Below are 16,605 nucleotides of genomic sequence, written 5' to 3'. Positions count from 1 at the left end.
CGTTATCCATGCCTGTAATAGTGACAGGCATAGATAACAGATAACAGTTGTGCCAGCTTCTACTCTGCATTAGAAGAGGCACCAAGTGCATTACCAGATGACTGGAAATAGCAGAAGGTAAATCTATAGAGACATCTTTACGGCCCCACTTATCCCAAATATCGGCTAATCACAGCAACGACAACCATTTATACAACGGGGATGAATTCTGCTGTTGTGGAGTTTGTTTCAGAGAAATGTTATTTTAAAACGTATGAGAAAAATACACTGCAGATAGTTCAAAATGAAGAACATACACAGCTCTAAATTGGAAGTTATTTTCGGGTGCTGAACTCATTGTAGGCACACAGGGGCCTCAGTGGAACTAAGCTATTCCATAAGGAGGGGAGGGATGTTAATGGGAGAGGTTATACAATGGGCTGAAGCTAGGCAGTGTATAGAGGTCAGAAAGTTAGCACAGCCACTTTGTCTCAACTAGAAGCAACCTCAAAAATATGGAGCAATGAGAGAACTTGGCAAACCAGCATCTCAACCAGTATACCAGTATTGTAAAATCAGCACCGGATTATTTTACTGGATTGATTATTTTTCATTAAAAAACACCCCTAACTTTATTCCCAGTATACACCATTACACTTTGATTATCAGGGTTATATACTGTACATTTTGATCTGGGATTTTGCACCGCACCAAGTGCTTTAACAACAATTCCATAACCCACATCCTCTGCCTCTCCATGTCTACTGAGAGACAAATCATTGAAGCTTCATAAAGGCTGCAGCGTCCTCAGGCATACTGGGCTGTTTCCAGTCAACATACTAGTGCAGTTTATGTTTGGTTGAAGTTTTGTTTTTCACTATTTGTCCTATTAAGAAAAGGTGGCTGCAACTGTCTTTCTGTAATAAATTCATAATAAAAAAACAGGTGCAGTCAGATAAGAGGGACAGACAATGGGGTAATAAAGAAGTATAGCTGGATAACAGCAAGTATTGTAATAATGACAACAGGACTGCAATATTAACAATAACAATAGCTGGCATTCTTCCAAACAGACATGGTGTGTGTCAGAACTAGTTTATGTTTTCAATACAGAGGGTTTTAAAAGTCTAAGGTCTTTCAGCTTTATAGATGTGCTAAAACAGCTAATTGTTGAACAAATAATCTCTTTTTTATCTTTGCTGTTATACAATTGTCAAGGCAAAACGAAAACAAAAATCAGTTTGTTGTTCACGCAAAGGAACTTTATAAAGATCATATAAAATGAAAACAATAATTGACCATGTATATACAATTCTAGTGATATGGAGCTGTTGAATGCGACGTGATGTTCCGTTTATGATTAATTGTTTTTGTTCATAACAAACTGGATAGGCGATTAGAGGATCCAAGTAATTGCTGTAACACATGTTTGCACAACTTAATAATTCTTTTTAGGTAACAGGCTTCTACATGCTAGCTCTGTGGCAGGTGTCTATTTCATCTCGACAGAGTCAGACGTGTTCAAACAGACTCAACACTAGAGCTGCTGACAGAGCCACTGGGATTAGATTATACACACAAACACACACAGTATATGAACACACACAAAAACTCACTCTACATGCACAGACACTGTCCTGACAGCTGCCAACCAACATGCGACGCAGACATAGGTTATTTTTATAATTGCGCGAACAAACTATTATGCTATGGGTGGTGTGAGAAATTGGGTGTTGTTTTTAAGGTCAGACTCTGGGATTTAAAGATGGGTCAATGGAAACCTCAAATAACATAAGCCATAATTATGTCTCAGGTAAACAGGTAAAACTTGCTCTATGTAAACCTAGTGAGACTGTTACAATGTTAAGCCGTTTTCTCAGAAAGGGATGTCTGCCTATCAGTAACAAGCTATATTCTAGTAACCTTAAGTAGGTCATAAGGACTTCGACTTTATCAAAGTTAACAGCCCTCTTACATAATTGATGTCTGTTTTTAGGCCAACAATATGCAATTCATGGAACGGGTCAAACCTGCATTACTGTGTTATTTTTAACATCTGCTCTCCTTGTCTGGTCTGCTGTATGGAATGACCTCATCTCCCTGTGCTGCCTGGTTGCAGTCAGCTGTTTCACCGTGGCTGACTTGAAAGAAATCTCACTACTCACTCAGTCTGTCACTCTCACACGGTGAATGGAATACCACAAAGAAGTAGTAGCACTGGTCTACTGTATGAACACATGCACGAACGCATTATACGCAGAAGGAAACTATGACGGAAGCATAATTTGATACAAAACAGAAGGAAAGAGGGGATCTACATGGAAAATAAAAAGGCGCTTGATGAAACAAGAGAAAGGATTATTCTTGTGCCTTGTCTGTTCTTCTGCGTCTTTTCTCTCATCTCTCACTCTCTCTCTCTCTCTCTCTCTCTCTCTCTCTCTCTCTCTTCACGGCTTCAATAGGGCTTTGTCTCATTCTTCACCAATGATCAGTGCAGTTTCACATTTTCAGAGGGATAATATGGTTCAGACTGCCTGGTTTTGTCTCAGCTAACAGCCAGAAAAGAGCTGAAATGAAAATCACGAAATACAAAGTTGGGTTTCAAAGCCATCAGTCTGGCTTTACACAATTATTGTAGAACATATTAGGTCCGTTTGATTTGCCCGTAAAATGTATTCTTTACATTGACTTGCATGTCGTCTTTTATAAATTTCAAGTGTAACCTTCAGGTACAAGATATTATAATACCTTGCAACGAAAGCAGGAGTACTTTCGGAGTGACGGTTATGTAGCATAATACTTGTCTTCTACGTAAAGTTGCACCCTGTACTTGGATTTAAAAAAGGTCCATCTTCAAATGTTTTCGAAACTGCCGAGTTACCTCGTAGCAGGTGGGAACAATAATTGTATCTTAGAAACATCATGATTCTCTCAAACAACTGAGCTCTGATGCAAAAAAACGACTTTATTGGAATGTGGAGCGCTCTCCATGGGTGACTACTTTTATAAACTTTAGGGAAGTCACATTTTAGGGAAGGTGATAATGAGGTAAGGAGGTTATTGACAGAATGTGATCCGAATCAATGTAAGCCATTCTGCTCATTTAACTTGATTAGTTTAACCAAGACTAAAAGCATGTCTTTATTTTCCCTCCTGATTAAAGCCTTATCGTGTGCATCATGAGTGAAGACATTGACATAAATATACACTCAGATTCTGCTTATAAAATGTAAAAATAAAAATCAAGCTAAAAACATTACTTTTAACTGTTTTTTCCATTTTAGAATCAAACCCAATGCAGAATGGTCATGCGTAGCTGAAGCAAGAATAGTTTTACAATCAAATCATAGCAGCTTCAAGCTGATTTTTCCGTTCAGCAAATGTACAAACACCTCTTGGTAGCAGCTTATTTGTCAGTCTCCTCGACAGTGTTCCATGTGTCCTTCTATCAAGACAGTCCCAAAACATGTTTAATCATTAACGTTGATGTGCCACCACATGAGTTTAAATCAAATAGAACCATTAGACCTATTAGAGCAAACTCTGTCAGACTGCTCCTCGACTGACAGAAGCAACTCTGTGGGCGCTTGATGTGCCCTGGTGTGTGTTTGTGCCATCAGTACATAGATACAGACTTATGTCTTATGTAATGTTTTCACCTTTGTGGGCAGGTTCAAAGTAAAAAAAAAAAGAGTGTAAAGAAGGTCAAAGAAAGGGCTGCAAATGATTAACTGTTGTTGAAAGTGTGCTCGCTTCTTGAGAAACTTGCAGTGTTTTAGACCATACTGAAAAAACGATGATCTATTTTGAAAGTACATAGAGCAGCCAAAGCTAAGCTGTCCATACTCTGCACCTATGGCTAAAACAAACAAAGCTGCAAAGACAAAAAAGGCAGGCAGAAAACAAACAAACCGTTGGAGATTGAAAACCCATCTGTTTCGACAGCACCTTGGCCAAAGAGAAAAACTGATTTTTCTTACTTTTGTTTGGCTTATTTGAAGCTAATGTACTTGCAAGATTCTTGCTGTTCGAAGTTGTATCCTCATGATTCTTTGCCCTTATTGTAAGTTGCTTTGGAAAAGCGTCGGCTACATATAATGTAATGTAAAAACAACTGGATGGATATATATCACAGGGATATGACTTAGATCAGGAAAAAGGCTGTTTGTTTTTCAAGGGAAACAAATATGTTATTAGTACAGTAAACCCCGACATTCTCAGAATAAACCAGAAATATAATTAGGCAACATATGAAGACAAAAAACTATGCAAACACAGTGCGCAGAAGTTAAAAACACAGCTGGAAAACAAGCCGTAACGAGACGCAATGGGGAGATGTCGAAGCACACTTCAATGTACTTTATCGGAGAGACTACAAAGCCAAGTCAACCCTTTGTGGATGGAGAAAGTCCAAATCCAACAGCGAAACAGGTGGTTTGTGCTAATCCCCTGTCTGTGTGTGGCTGTCAATTTACAGGTCTTTCATTTAACACATTTGAATGTGTAGAGGTGTGTGAGCATCTATGGTTATGAGTGTGTAACTCTGTTCATTAGCAGTTGTGTCTATACATAGTATACTGTACGTATGTATATGTGTTCTACCGAAGTATGCAGATCCAGTCTGCTGTATCTGTGTTCACGGTCAGCTCCAATAGACTGAATAATAGAGCACAACAGAGGAAAAGCAAGGCTTTGTCTGGAAACTTAAGTCTTTCATTCTTTCTTTTATTCAAACTTTCTCCACTTGGCATTCCAGTTATTTTATTTCACTCAACTGTATACTAGTAAGCCGGACTTTACCTTTACAAATCTTGACAATAAACAGAAGCATAGCACTCATCGTGAGCTTATTTTGGTAATACGCATTAATTCTTTCATCTTAATCCTCATTTCTTTTCTAACTCCAACTATGCTCTAATTGGGTTTCTTTAACCTGGTCCATGTGATGCAAAAACTGCCCCCAGCATCCAAAGTCTGCAGGATGTTTCTCCGTGCGACAGCTGATATGACTCGCGGGACCTTTAATTAAAGGTTTTTACTACACAACAGTGATTAGCTCATGCGATGAGCATTTACTGATGTTTACACTTGAAGATTGTCTCACAACTCTAACTATTTTGCTGACACAAATTTTTCCCAATAAATCAACAGGCATATTTTAAATCAAAAGCCACATGCATTAATGTTAAGATTATAATTATTATGTTGTAGTGTTGTTGGTTTTCCATTTTGTGTGTTTGAGTGTATCTTAAACACCTGAATTTAATGACATCATTGAGGTATTTCAGAAGAGTTTGAAGAACATATTTAACCCATGACGACAATTAAACAACTACTGGTGAGGTAAACAGATCACTACTGGTGTTACAAAAAAAGAAGCCGAATGTGGGGCGTTTCTGGACTTTGTTTGACGTCGTTTGAGCAAAAGCCTAACAATTCGGATACTGTAGCTCTTACACTGAAAGCATGAATTAGAAATGGAAAACAGTCTTGAGTTCAGGACTCGAAATGTATTCAAAGACTGGAGTGAAAAACAATCTATACAGTGTTGGTATAAAGACAGACATGTCAAATTCACTTATTGCTTGCAGTAGGTAATACTGTCCAGGTTTTTTATCGACATTGGGAACTGATAGAACTGAAAATGGGTCTTTAAATGGAAGTGTTATTTAACAAAAAAAAGCCTTATAAAATGTGTGGTAGACGCATATAAATATTTTAAGATACACATTGCAGTCCATGGTTCAAGCTTTGACGCACTTCTGTTACTGTGTCTTCCAAGCTTCTGATCATGCTGCTTCAGTGATACCACTGATTGAAGAGTCCCAGTGCAGCTTTCGTCTAAACACCTATAAACATAACTGCTGTCACACATCAAAGTCTGCAGAGTCTAGGGATCAACCCTTGAATTTTTATGAGCTACCATCACTGCAAGGCTATACAACGGTGACCGTTTACAAAGGCGGCCGAAAGCCTTGTTCTCCTGATCAGAGACTAAACAACTTTTAGCACTTGCACTGTCAAATCTCTGGTGACTTTTAAGTTTCACGGCTCGCCTTGTAATTATTATTAACATTTGCCTGTCTTAATGCTGTGGAGGTAGGGAACAGAAGGGAACACACACACACACACACACACACACACACACACACACACACACACACACACACACACACACACACACACACACACACACACACACACACACACACACACACACACACACACACACACACACACACACACACACATTGTTTTTTGTCTTTCAGTCTGTATATCTGATCTTGACACAAAACCACAAAGATGCTCTTTAACATCAAAGCTACTGTAGCAAGCACACACACAGAGACACACAAGCCGTGATGTCTTTAGAAAATATACCTTGCTCTTGTGCTTTGTAGGTGAACAATACAGTAAGCTGATATGTTCAGAGTAGAGGAGGCTACCCCGGGCATGTCTCGAGGTCCATTACATGTGCATAACTGTTTTGTGGATAAAGTAGATTTCCTAGTAGAGCAGTTCTGTTTGGTGACAAATGAGTCCACAGTAAATTATACTCCAGAGATCAAGTTATTAAAAAGATTTTTCTTTTGCCAACATGGGCTGTTGTGTGGGCTGACCTAAAATTCTACCCAATTCTTCAAGCCTCGAAACTACCAGTAACCACGAAAACTATATTGCTAGTGTATTTAAAAATAAGTTAACTTTAGAGGTAATGAGGAAAACTCTTTCAAACTTGCTCTCCTGCCTTCTAGCAACTGTTCAGAGGCCCTTGAATTCACGCAAAACATCAAAACAAGAAAGCAAAAAAACAAACATGGATAGGACTGCTGTAAGACCCATTCATTGTCTTAAGTGTCCTTAAAAACAGTAGCCACAATTGGTATTTTCTCCAGATATTTGAGCTACTGCAAAGAATGAAATCAAATTGAAGGGTGTTATGAGCACTGAACTAGTAGATCATTTAAAATTCCATTATGTAAAGATAAAGAATAATACAGATATGAAGATAAAGATATGAAACTATTCGCTATATAAAGCTCATACAAAGAGTAATAAGCTAAATGAAAGGCTTACAGGCATTTGGGCTGTAAAGAAATGTGGTGCCTCAACAATCTGAGGTTTAATATAAACATTTTAGGAATGTGCAAATATATACAACTGGAGCCTAAAAGGAAAACAGAATCTGTAATTGAGACTCATTATGGTACGATAATCATGTGGACAGGGTATCCATCTGTGATACAGATAGCCGTATGTCAGCCAACAGTGCATTATAACACATTATCCGTGCCTGCCTCTATGCTGAAGAGCTCAGGTGTACAGCGGAGCCTGGGCAACAGAGCACAAACACGATAAGGGTGTCATGCGATACTGCTAACCTAAGATACAATAATGTAGAGAGAATGTGGAGAGAAAGTGATGAAAGAGCAGATGAAAGATGACGCAACGCTCTTCAGCTGACTGAATCAGATTCCTTCGCAGAAAACATTTATACTAGAGGTAGAAGAAGGAGGGCGGGAGAGAATGATCTCTGTACTCCCCCATCTCTCTCTCTCCCCTTTCTTTCCCTCTGCAGTGAGTGAGGTGATATATGTGTGTGCCTGTCTCAGTTCCTATTAATAGTATGGAACAGGGATGGAGGTGTCAAAGCTAGAGAGGGATGAGATCTCTCACTCTCTCTATTTCCCTCTCATACAGAGTTGACTCTACTGGAGAGTCCAGATGTTGCAGAGGTGGAGTATACTGGGGGGATGTCGTCGGGGGGAGATGGGGGAGCAGAATGGGGGTAAAGGTCGGAGACAAAGCCAGCAGCAGAGCTTCAAACAGCATAGTGACGGATTTACTACCCATACGATAAAGCAAACAATCCACAGAACTTCTCAGCACGGTGGGGTGAAAGACTGGACTTGCACAGTAGGGCTACACAGACAAACATACTGACACATAGGTGCCCAGACACACATACTGGTAAACAGTGAGTTAATTGATTTAACCCTGTCGGCTTGGTGCTACACGGTGTTTATAAAGACTGACAGTGACACAGATTCCTTTAAGTGTTCAGGGTTAGTTTTGCCATAGAGGACCACTGTTCATACACTCAAGCATATACATCTATGTGGATTCCTACCTCGTGAGTTGGTAGCCAGGTCGGCCACTTTCTGAAAGGCATCCAGGAAAGCCGCCACAGCAACCACTGTCGCCCTGGGAGAAAAGAGGAAGACAGAGGTTTAGTATCAAGATAAATACATCACACTTTACTGATGTTAAAACAATCTACAATAACATGTTTTATATTAAATGAAACTACACAGAAGAGGAGAGAAACCCAGTACAATAGGTGTTGGCAGGCAAATTGCACATTTGCACATACTTGCTAAATTTAAGATTATGACGCCTGGTCAACCCTAATCATTGAGTATGTAGGATAATGTCTGTATGTACTGTGAGCGTGTGAGTAAGTTAAAACTTAAACGTGCCCTGCTGAGCGAGGAATGTCTATGTGATTACTTAGAGACCGCTGGAATCTGCCAGGGCTCAGCAGAGCAGCTCTTGAGCCGAGTTTGCCGCGCTTACAGGTCAATGAAAGGATCAATCTGAGATCTACCCTGTTCAGCTCGAAAATAGAAAATGGGCTTTTGGGAAGTTCACAACTCATACCTGCTTCTCTGTCATCTTGTATGGTTGAAGTATTTACAAATGTCAGTGTAAATATAATGTGTATAAATACCAGACTGAAGAAAGGGCAAAATTTAATCTGCCGTTTAAAAAAAAGAAAAGTAGTGGAAGCTTGGTGTAAGATTACTTCCTGTTTTACTCATTATAGACACAGTTTTGCTGGTATTTTGACTGATTGCCTGTCTGGCTGCCTGACTGACAACGGGCTGCATTTGTTAACTGGCAAATAGTGACTCACCTACTTCCTAAACAACAGGCATCATTAATCATTAAGATCGCAGGTATGGAGATGACGCTCTTATTGTGTTTATGTCTTTTCACCTGCATGTATGTGATATCTGATCTCCTCACAGAGACAACACTACCTATCAGTCATGCACGCTAAAAAAAGAAACACATTTGTCCAGAAATTTTCCATGGCAGTTCATCCAAAAGAGTATGTTTGTTTTGGCTCTGAGGACTGCTTAATTTGTTAACCCTTGTTATCTTCCACGGGTCAACAGAAAACCATCATAACAACTTGTGAATTTCCATAAACAGTCCAGACAGGTAGCTTTCACAGCTGAGCAAAACATTAGCTTAATACAGGTTGGTGGCAATTCTCGAGTTTGACTTGCAGAATTGTTTTTAATCTTTAATATGTTAACATTGAATGTTATTCTGAATTTACTGAGTGTGTTGAGAAAAGATTTAAAATAGACTGAAGGTTATATTTGTGCTTAGAATATGTTCATAAATTGGAGTTGCACAGTCCTTTTTAAAAAGTATTTTCTCAACTGTCTCAAGACTGTTAAAGTTATTAGTTGCTTAATGGAGTTATATCATCTCAGAGGGGCCTCCTACAAGCATGACAGAAAGGAAAAATAGAACACAACTATAAACAATCCTGATCCAAATCTTAGTTTCAGGCCTAAATATTCTTCTACAGTCGAGTGACAGCCAAGTCTTAGCATTCACTCAATGATGGAACTTATTTTATCCATCAAAAACATCATATAATATTTGCTAATAAGTGCTGTGTTGTTGCAGAGCTGACCAGAAGATCCAAGGGTGTGTCATGGAAAAATAAACATACGTGCAGGCACACACAGATTCCTTTCTATTTAAAGCTCAGAGCGGCCACCAGAGCAACCTCCGACTGATATCTGTCTCCACTAATTTATACCATATACACATTGGTCTGTTGATTATATTGTACATGCACTAGCAGCAGAATCGTGTTCAGTCAAGTTTAATTTATTAATCCAAAACAGGTTTGTGTGGGTGCGTAGTTCAAACAGAAGCCTACGTTTAGTAGAAGTGGCTCCAGCCAACTGAAGGACAATGTGCAGTAGTTAACAATTCATCTGCTGTAATCTAGAGGGGGAACTCGTGGTTCTACGTTGCAGAGATATTGCTGATTAGGCAGCATTGAAAAAAATCTAATATATTTGTTGTAATTTTCTGGCTCAATCGACAGTGAAATTCGGTAACCTCCCAACAGAGAAATTAAGACTAATCAGGTTTTAATTTCAGCTCTGACAGTCAGCCAAAAAGCCTAAAGACTTCCATCAGAATAAAAAAAGCATTACTGCTGCAAGTCTTCAGCTCGGCACAGTGCTCCAGCAATGACCTGACTGCTACCATTGGCCTTAAAATCTGCAAACGCCCCTGTCCTGGAGTCAAGACAAACGACTCTAACATATCTATTCCACAAGGCCTTGGCCAAGCCAATCTAAACCCCCCATAGACCCCGGCGTAGTACAGCAGAGTGCTCCTTCTGACAATGATACATTCAGCACTGCTACCCCCATCTATTCTTAGTTCAACAGAAAATGGAATGTGACTGTAGTAAATCTGAATCATAGAGAGAGGTTGTGTTTAACGCTACTTGTTTGACACAACATACCAAGACTCATGACAGAGATGAGTGCTTTGAGTGTGTTTTAAGAGATTGTTTTATGTGTATTTATGTCTTGATTGAATGCATCTGTCTATCTACTCATATATATCAATCTAGTTGTCCACTACCGTCTATAAACATACAACCATACAATTAAGAAGCTAAATATGAATTTTTTGAGGTGGTCTGTCTTCACAAAATGAACTTCTGAAGCAGAAGGAGGGACGGCTGTGTGTACGCCTAGCTCTGACACAGCTGCAACAATCATTAGCTGCCAAACAGACCAAACACTGACAAGTTAAAAGAGGACTGTGATTAGAAATCAGCTAGCCTATATTCCACCCTGCTCTCTTTCTTCAAAGCTGTTCTATGCGCATGCATGTGTGTGTGTGTGTGTGTGTGTGTGTGTGTGTGTGTGTGTGTGTTGGCTGCTTAAAACCCAAAAGGGCAGGAAAAAACACCATATTTGGACCAAAGAAATGACAGAACAGGCCCAACACTGTAATTGGTTGATTTCCTAGTTGCTTTTGAGAGGGCAGCAAGAGGGTCTAAATTACAGAGTAGTCTGCCTTAGGACGTCATTACACACACAGACATATGCTGCTTCCACTGCTGGCTAGTCACTTATCCAGGCCAAGGAGGGAAGGTGGGTGTGTTTGTGTGTATCCTTCTATGTAGCCCGGTCCCCAAGATTACAGAGGTCCTTGGGTGGGGGGCTTATGCTGAAGTCGAAGGGGCTAGTTTGGCCAAAGTTTAAGTAGCTGGAGACGGGCTTTAAAAAAGACCAAAAAAGCCTTATTTGTAAGTCACCCTGGGCAAGCCCTGATATCACAGTCTTATTAGCACTACAGCAGCAAGGGCATCATTACAGCCAACCATATGCCACAACCACTGAAACCTGGAGCAGGGCGTAAGCCAAGCTTAATCGGGCAAAAGCTAACAAATACGGAACCATGCTTGTCTATCTGTGAATGACACTCAACTCATCCTGTAAAGATGGAATTGATCTTTTCTGATAGAGCAGGAAAGTATAATGCCATAAAATGAATAGGTCAAAGTATGGGACAGGGATCATACATCAAGTCATATTAAGATATTGAACAGAAGGCAACTTTCACAAGCATCTATTATCAAACAGCCACTAACCTAGTATAACGGGATACAAGAACTCACTGACATACGTAGGTTAAACCCACCTTTTCACCAGTAAAATTGCTGGTACATTTGTCCTTTTTTTCAGACACACAGACATCCTAGTGCCAAAGAGCCATTCATTAGCAACAAGGCCACAAATACTCCCCTGAGCTTTAGCATGGCAGGGTCACATATTTAACCCCTGAATGATGGAGACACTTGAATAACACATCACCATTAATCAGCCATAATACTGAGAAAATGGAAGAATCGGACACCGAGTGGCCCCTGGAAAGTATTGTTAAGTCCCTGAGCCTTTATACAACTGTCACTTTTAGTCTGTCTCAGGACACGTGGACACTTAAATGGCTAGAGAACTGTTCTTATCAAAGAATAATTTAGACCACAGGATATCCATATTTACAGTACTTGCTGGACAATAAGCTTTTATTTCAACTGTCATAAGGCGTTTGTCTCCCGTCACGTGGCCACTTAAAACCAACTAGGGGAGGTGGCTGGGATTGGCATCCATTGTTAGCAGAAGACTTGGAATAATTTTTGGCAGGAGGTGTGCAAATTTACAGAATTGGAAATACAAATTAAGTCAGGCTTAAAGAAGACTAAATGGGGGAGAGGGACACAAAATGACCCCTGGACAGTATTGTTAAGAGATTAGGCTTTTATGTAGTCTGTCATTGCTTGTTAGTCTAAGGATACGTGGCCACTTAACATTTCCATATAAAAGCACAAAATCAAAAAATATATGTTTTGGGGGGTTAATTTCTGAAATCTATTTTTGTTTTAAAAAATACAGGCCGGTCGTCAATCATCAAGTTTCCATCCAAATTTAGTCAAAATTTCACAAAAAACAGCAAAGGAAATCTTATTAATTCTGTTTCCATTCACTACTGTTACGCAAATATGAGTAGTAGTATTGTAATAGTTTGTTTTATTTATCCGTTTTTTTTTAAATCACAGAAACATACAAATGTGTTGTGTGTGCACATAAACTCTCTCACCTGAGTTGGGACTGTAGTTTGCCGGCCTTGGTGATAAAGTCCTCCCAGATAGGGTAGCTGCTCTGTAGAGAAAAAGAGAGACAAACATGAATGACAGTCGTCACAACAGATTTCACCATTCCCACAGTTATATAACAGTCCAATCAACATGAGGCCATACTGATGCCTTACCTCACATGCAGGGCTAAACAGAACTAACAAAGGCATAGGCTTTCCCATACACGCAAGCCAGTTACGTTACCCCAGAAAATATGTTTTTCCATCTTGTTGCCAGAGGGAATTGCATTGAAGTGATAGGATGAAATGTATTTGATATTTTAAGTTATCTGCTAATGGGAGAATAGACATACTGTCATGTCCTGTGATCATATGTCAGTTGATAGGTTGTAAAATGTGTCGCAGGCCTCTTTTGAAAAGATCCCCACACAACAAGAGCACTATCACATGGTATAATGAGCCTGGGTCCAGATGGGAATCTAAATTTACCTAATTTAGGTCCTGGGCTGAAAATAGTTGAAGAGCCTTCTATCAAAAGCATCACAGAGAACAAGTGGCCTAATGCATCGAAAAGAGGAGGCCAAGGCAGCACCAGATAATGTGATGAATATCGCATTATAGCACATGTCGCATTATAGCACATGTTTGTCACTGATGTGCTACTACTGTCAGAGGTCTGAGGAATGTCATGTTGTGCTGTCAAACATTACACCCAACAACCAACTCAACTCTTTCTACCTATAGTACCCGTTTCTTCCTCTCTCCCAATCTCTCTTACATCACTGCTGTTCTTTCTGATCTTTCCCCTTTCTTTGCATGCCACTTATCGCCATCTCTGCTCACTCAGTCTACCTCTCTCTGTGTGGTGGCCACCACCATCAGCTCTGCCTGCTTCAGCACAGATATCAAAAACCTCAGCTCCACGGCAGCTTTCTCTGCATTTCTCCCATCAATTCTTACTCCTCTTGTTGACAGCTTAGGTTTAGTGAGCTGTCACTTTATTTTTTGAGTACATAACCCCATCTGTAGAGCTCTAAACAAAAAAGGTATCACTGGAAATGTGTGTGTCTTAAGTACAGACAAAACAAATACACGTTTTGCTGGATTGTCTGGCAGCGTAGTTGCCTGACAGTAAAGAGACAGGGGAACCATGATCTACCTAGTCATGTGAGACACGGGACGCTGAGAAGTGCTGAATGTCTGAGCAGTATTCATAACAAACTTTCTGACTCCAGTAGACCCGATGTTTGGCCATTTGACCTACACATGTCACAGCCTTCAGACCCTGTGGGTAATTTTCTACCCTGACAGCTACATTCCAAGAATTCCTTCAGGCAAGTACAACAGCTGGGAAATTGATAATTGTCTCACCGACCAAGCTATAAGAGATAACATCAGAATAAGATGCCCTAGTTTTGAGACTGATGATTGCCCTATTTAGCCTGTATCCAATGTTGGCTGCTGCATCCACGTCAAATTGGAAAACATGGACGTAAAAAATTGGATTTGATTTTACAATAGAATAGATTGGAAGGAATGTGCAGTCCAATATAATAATTTAGCTAGCTAACACACAACACAGATGTAGTTAGGTTAATATATAAAGTAAGACCAGAAACACAATACTAGCTATCATAAGCATAATTTATTTGAAATAATATCTAAAATATTACTCAGCTATACTCCATTTTGTTTATCGACTTCTAAGTATAACTTAACGTTACACTAACCAGATTGGTGCGGCTTTCAGTTGGGTTCATCAGTCTAAATTACCGTTGGTTGACCTAACTTACATTTATTAGCTAGAGTTAAGTTAACTGGCTGTGAAAGATGTTTGGACGTCGCTTAACGGCTCTCGGATAACATAAGTTGTGTGGCAAAATTAATTTGGCTTACCTTCATGTCTCCGATAACAGTTTGGAAAAGTCCTCCAAGCGCGCTGCATTCCTTCTCGATAACAGCCTCCATTTTCAGGACCAACTCCAGTGGTCAGTCCCGACTCGGTGAGTCGCTTTCAGTTCGCCACCTCCGCTCTCCAGGAAAACTAAATACTCCACAATTATAAACAAAAACTAACAAACCACGTGTGTAAAGATTCTGCTGTTCCGTAATTGACGAACAACAACTTGTATCTCAGTGTAACGTGTAAAGAAACACAGCTCAATTCTGCTCGGGTGCACCGTTTACTTCAAATCAAAAGAAGCTGTTGGGACGAAAGAGACATTTAAATCCCCCTCTCCCTGCCACGCCGCCCCGTTCAAACCCATGGCTGGACCGTGAAGATAAGCTTTTGCAATTTGCTAGTCGAAACTAGAAATAATCCCAATGCTAAACTGGTAATGTTATTCCGTGTATTGACAGGTAAATGCCGACACTCACGGGTGATCTTACTGCCTTCTCAGCTCTGAGTGTGAGAGAAAACAACCAGACTAGATTCAAGCGGCAAACCTGCCTGAGTAAAGAAAAACATGCATTTCCGGTTGAGTATATTCCACCAAAATAAAACATCGGATTAATAAAGATTTTAAAGTCCTACAAAAATGTTATTTATTTTTAATAAAAAGGAAATGGAATTTAAAGGAAATTGGAAATGAGCTTAGGTTAGCTGAAGTTAGTTAGCTGAAGTATAGTTTCCTATATGATGCCTTTATTATTATCATTATCATTATTATTATTATTATTATTATTATTATTATTATTATTATTATATACATTTTTATTTGATTGTTTATGTTCAAAAAAGTACGTTGGCTTCCTTGTAAAGACAAATTTAATTATGGTCATGCCAAAAAAGCTATTTGAATTTTGAATTTGAATTTAAACACAGGTGTTATCATAGCAATATACTTTGAAGGGGGTATATTCAAACAAAACATTACAATGATGTCACAATACAAAAACAGCAGTGTGTACGTGTACATCATTTAAATGCAACATACATAAAAAATTAAAAGGTCGTAAAACTTATTTTTTTTACATTGGATGTGGTGTTATTTTTATTGTGAAGGAATACCCGTGATACTTCCGGTATTATGCTGTTAAATTGACTCCATGGAGATGGAGATGCAGAGGTGAGCAGTGAGTGAACGAGCGCAGAAGAAGTAAAGCGCGTTCATGAGTTGCATGATGTTTTTCATTTGGCAGCGTCACATTATTATAAATTCTTATAATACATCCATGATTGTACTGCACAAAGCAGGCACAAGTCTGAATTAGAAGACATGACATTTGTAAGCAGTGTTTTTAAATATTTTAAGTATGTATTTTATTCCCCGTGAGTTTTGTCTTACATCATAAGTGTTGATAGTGCATTATTCCAGCATAATATTGTTCAGCGCCACCAATACTTTTTTGTTGACGCTAACTTTTTACTATTTATGTATAAACATTGGATAAATATGGAAAAAGTGAGCAGTTGTAGATAAGTAGCGACATCTAGTGGCTGAAATAAAAATGGCAAAATAAAGTTTCAATACGATGCTGGATGATCGTCAATGTCATCCAATACATCAGCAAATATTGAATACATTATGGAACCCTTTTGTATTGTGCATGAGAGCATTTCGAAATTATAGTGTTTAATTGTTACTAGCACCTTTCTGTCAAAATATGTCAAATTAGACTTACAAACTTCTCATTAGGAAACATTTACTATTATACGATACAACTATACAACACACCATTAACTATTAAGTTCTGATAGTTTGTGTAAAGTCTAATAAAATGTTTGCACAAAATGACCAGAAAAAATTGCCCCCACCCCTTTACGATTTGTATGTGTTGCTACCAGATAAAATATATTGCTACATATAATATGAATAGCTTAACAATTAATTAGCAACAGTCTGTCAAAAGCATATTTTGTAGTAGTGTGTTACTAATATTAAATGGAATTCTCAAAACAATATGAAAACA

At 39.0% G+C, this 16,605-nt stretch overlaps 1 protein-coding gene across 6 annotated transcripts in view; it reads right to left on the bottom strand.

Annotated features, from left to right (window-relative positions):
* The window catches only part of LOC115021179 (protein MTSS 1-like), a 47,118-nt gene extending 31,988 nt beyond the window's left edge, over positions 1-15,130 (bottom strand). For 5 of the 6 annotated variants that reach the window (XM_029451392.1, XM_029451397.1, XM_029451395.1 and 2 more), the window contains exons 1-3: positions 14,587-15,124; positions 12,694-12,755; positions 8,111-8,184 (exon numbers count right to left, since the gene is read on the bottom strand). In XM_029451392.1, coding sequence (XP_029307252.1) covers positions 8,111-8,184; positions 12,694-12,755; positions 14,587-14,658 — 208 coding nt within the window. In that variant the 5' untranslated portion in view covers positions 14,659-15,124. Of the gene's footprint in view, positions 1-8,110; positions 8,185-12,693; positions 12,756-14,586 lie in introns of all 6 variants that reach the window. The other variant, XM_029451393.1, reaches the window with a different exon arrangement.
* Between the last annotated feature and the right edge of the window lie 1,475 nt (positions 15,131-16,605).

This window comes from Cottoperca gobio, chromosome 16 (assembly GCF_900634415.1).
Source record: "Cottoperca gobio chromosome 16, fCotGob3.1, whole genome shotgun sequence".
Taxonomy (NCBI): Eukaryota; Metazoa; Chordata; class Actinopteri; order Perciformes; family Bovichtidae; genus Cottoperca; species Cottoperca gobio.
The sequence above is the reverse complement of the archived record's forward strand: the minus strand, read 5'-3'. Positions and strand labels throughout refer to the sequence as shown.